This window comes from Hipposideros armiger, unplaced genomic scaffold, assembly GCF_001890085.2.
Source record: "Hipposideros armiger isolate ML-2016 unplaced genomic scaffold, ASM189008v1 scaffold_520, whole genome shotgun sequence".
Classification (NCBI taxonomy): Eukaryota; Metazoa; Chordata; class Mammalia; order Chiroptera; family Hipposideridae; genus Hipposideros; species Hipposideros armiger.
Window position 1 is genome coordinate 142,926 of NW_017731870.1, and position 3,012 is coordinate 145,937.

General features: G+C 39.2%; 1 protein-coding gene across 1 annotated transcript in view; it reads right to left on the reverse strand.

The window, feature by feature from the left end:
- The window catches only part of FOCAD (focadhesin), a 302,193-nt gene that overhangs the window by 42,181 nt on the left and 257,000 nt on the right, over nt 1-3,012 (reverse strand). Inside the window, exons 30-31 of the mRNA XM_019668206.1 lie at nt 1,637-1,756; nt 19-161 (exon numbers count right to left, since the gene is read on the reverse strand). Coding sequence (XP_019523751.1) covers nt 19-161; nt 1,637-1,756 — 263 coding nt within the window. The remainder of the gene's footprint in view (nt 1-18; nt 162-1,636; nt 1,757-3,012) is intronic.

Genomic DNA, 3,012 nt, shown 5'->3' on the forward strand with positions numbered 1-3,012 from the left:
AAAAAAATGTAAAATAACATGCACATGGTGACCGCTACCTCTGCTAGAACAATTCTGATCCAGGCAGGGAGCAGTTTGTTGCCCAAGTCTTCAGCTTTTCCATGTCCACACGCAGACAAACCATGAATTATGTTTCCTAACGCCAAGGCAAAACCTGAAGTCTGGTATAAATAAATAAAAACAAGGGGTGAGGAAAAAGAAGAACAATGGCACAGATGAGGAATGTTTATAGGTAGCAACACAAGCACTTCTAGGGGCTCCCTTTCCTACTGACAAGTTCTTTTGCCATCTGAAAATCGGAGATTTCCTAATTTTTAAAGTCTAGACTTTGGTTTGCAACAGAAACTACAATCCAATTGCAAGGGATTCAGCTGCTGTGAGTGGTTTATTTGAGAAAAATAAAACTGCACTATTGAGCAGCTTGGCTCAAATGATCCAAATTCTCAGGAGGAGTTAGGGTGAAAATACCAAAGTAGATCACACAAGCTCAGTCAACTTCCAAGCAAGAAGAGAAAATGTCCCATAATGAGCACTGCATATGTGAACGTCCACATTTTGGTGTTGCAGAACCTACTACAAGTGAGCAGGCATATAACTATAAAATAGTAACAATTACCATACAAGGTAAGCTTAAAACCAGTGAATCCTGAAATAATCCACTATGGCCAGTATTAAGACTTTGGAGAAACCCTAAAAAAACAAAACAAGCAAGCAAAAAAAAACCCTATCACCACCAATGAGGAAATTCTAGAGCATATGTAATCAGATGGAATGGTTTCTTTCAATTTTTAAAATTGTGGTAAAATACATATAGCATAAAGTTTACCATCGTAACCATTTTTAAATGTGCAGTTCAGTAGTATTAAGTACATTGTACTGTTGTACAACTATCCCCACCATCCATTTCCAGAACTCTTTTCATCTTGCAAAACTGACACTCTATTCCCATTAAACACCAACTCCCCACTCCCCCTCCCCCACCAACCCGGCAACCACCATTCTGCTTTCTGTCTGTACGCTTTTGACTACTCTAGGCTCCTCATATAAACAGAATCATACAGTATTCGTCTTTTGTGATTAGCCTATTTCACTTAGCATAATGTCCTCAAAGCTCATCCCTGCTGTAACTTATGACAGGATCTCTTTCCTTTTTAACACTGAATAATATTTCAGAGGGAACACTTAACGGTATTTAATTTACAAGTATTTCAATTTTCCTGTACAGATTCAGTCATGAGCAGCGATTCTCTGTCTTGAATTTGCTGAGGTTTGACCTTATCAGAGCCTTCTATGTATTCATATATACACAATTTTTTGTCTGTAGCCTTACATACTCTTAATTCCTAGCCACATGTTTTGAGATTTTATAAATACAGAGCAATAGTTGGAGAGAGAGACTAGCCTTTGCAGTCTCTCAGGTCAAAAAAAACCAGCCTACAGAAGGAGACAGAGGACAAGGAAAGAATAAGATAACTGTGACTGTTGGCTACAGCTGTAAGAGAAGAGAACAGTTAGAAGTTCCTCGGTCTGGACATGAAAATTATCCCATCATACTCTAATTCAGAGTAAGTCAAAATCAGGACTTAGCAGCAGCATGAGACCCACAGAGAGAAATATTCAGGGCACACATTCCAACCTGCTGGTTGTTCTCCACCAACAGTCGCAGCTTGTTCATAATATCTTCAGCCTCTGTAGCTTCTATAATTCCAGCACTGAATGCTGATGTACATACACAGCTAAGGGTATAGGCAAGGACCTGAGAAGAAAAGACAGTAGGGAAATGTTTCTTCATGAGGGAAAATGAAAGGACACAGTTTAGTTGACACAAATATTCAGTCAAACTCCTCCCAGGGCAAGGATTGGATTCAAATACTCCCACCACAGACCAGGCACTGTTTTGCTGCCTAACTTCTATGTCCTAACAATGCTGTGACATGGGTGTCATTATTGCTACTTTATAGATAAGGATTTTGAGGCTCAATTACATATAGCTAGCAAGTGACAGAGGTGAGATTCAAATCCAGGTCTTTAGACTCTAAACTAAAAAGTTCCCTCATCAACTCAGAACACAGCATCTATCAACAGAAGCAGATTTTCATCACAGTGGAGGTTACTAATTGCCATGTGCTCCAATCCAAGGCCAAACAGCAGAGGAAACTCAAAGAAGTGAAAGAAACACTGTTTATGTTAAGATTCTCTAGTAGCAGTAAGGGAGCATAAAGGACTATGACTATGGGCTTTAGAGTCAGATAAATCAAATAGAGATAATACTACTTACTTCATAGTGCAGGTAGGATAATTTAATAAGTAAATTAATAAACAAACACATTACAAATAAAAAAGAATGCCGGGAGTAGAAACAGAATACTTATGTGTACATCCCAAATTGACCATTTATTGGCTCAGTAACTGAGCAAGTCAAACATTCTATTTGAGCCTTAATTTTTGCAAACCATAGTTCATCACCCCTTTCCCTGCTATGGTGCATTTTCATGATGAGACCCTCCTTTACAAAGATGCTCTTAAGTCAAAGTGGAAATGTTCAACTTCTAACACAGCATGAAAGAAGGAAGCGGTTTCTAAGGTAGAAATTGGACAATAAAACATCAGAGGGAGGAAAAAACAAAATGCTCGCTCAAGGCCTTTAAATCAAAACATCAAGGCAGACAGATGCATCAGTTACAAAAACCTTGCTTTCATTTTATTAGTCGACTTGCTCCTCGGTTGCAACATTTTCTTTTTGCTTAAAAAAAAAAATGTACTTTTAAATTGTGCTCTGCACCACTTTAAAAATGGAAATGCGGTGCATGTCTTAGAACAAAATTTCAACCCTCTGTGCCCCAAAGAAATTCACCGATTCAACAAGCCCCTTTGCTGAAAGCAGAGGAGCCGAGCAGGGAAACACAGCAGCCATTATGTACTCATCAATAGCTCGTGGGCAGGCTGGGACAAAGTAGAGTCTGCTCTAATGAGAGCGAGAATCTGGCCAGGCCAAGAGGTCGTCTCCAGCTC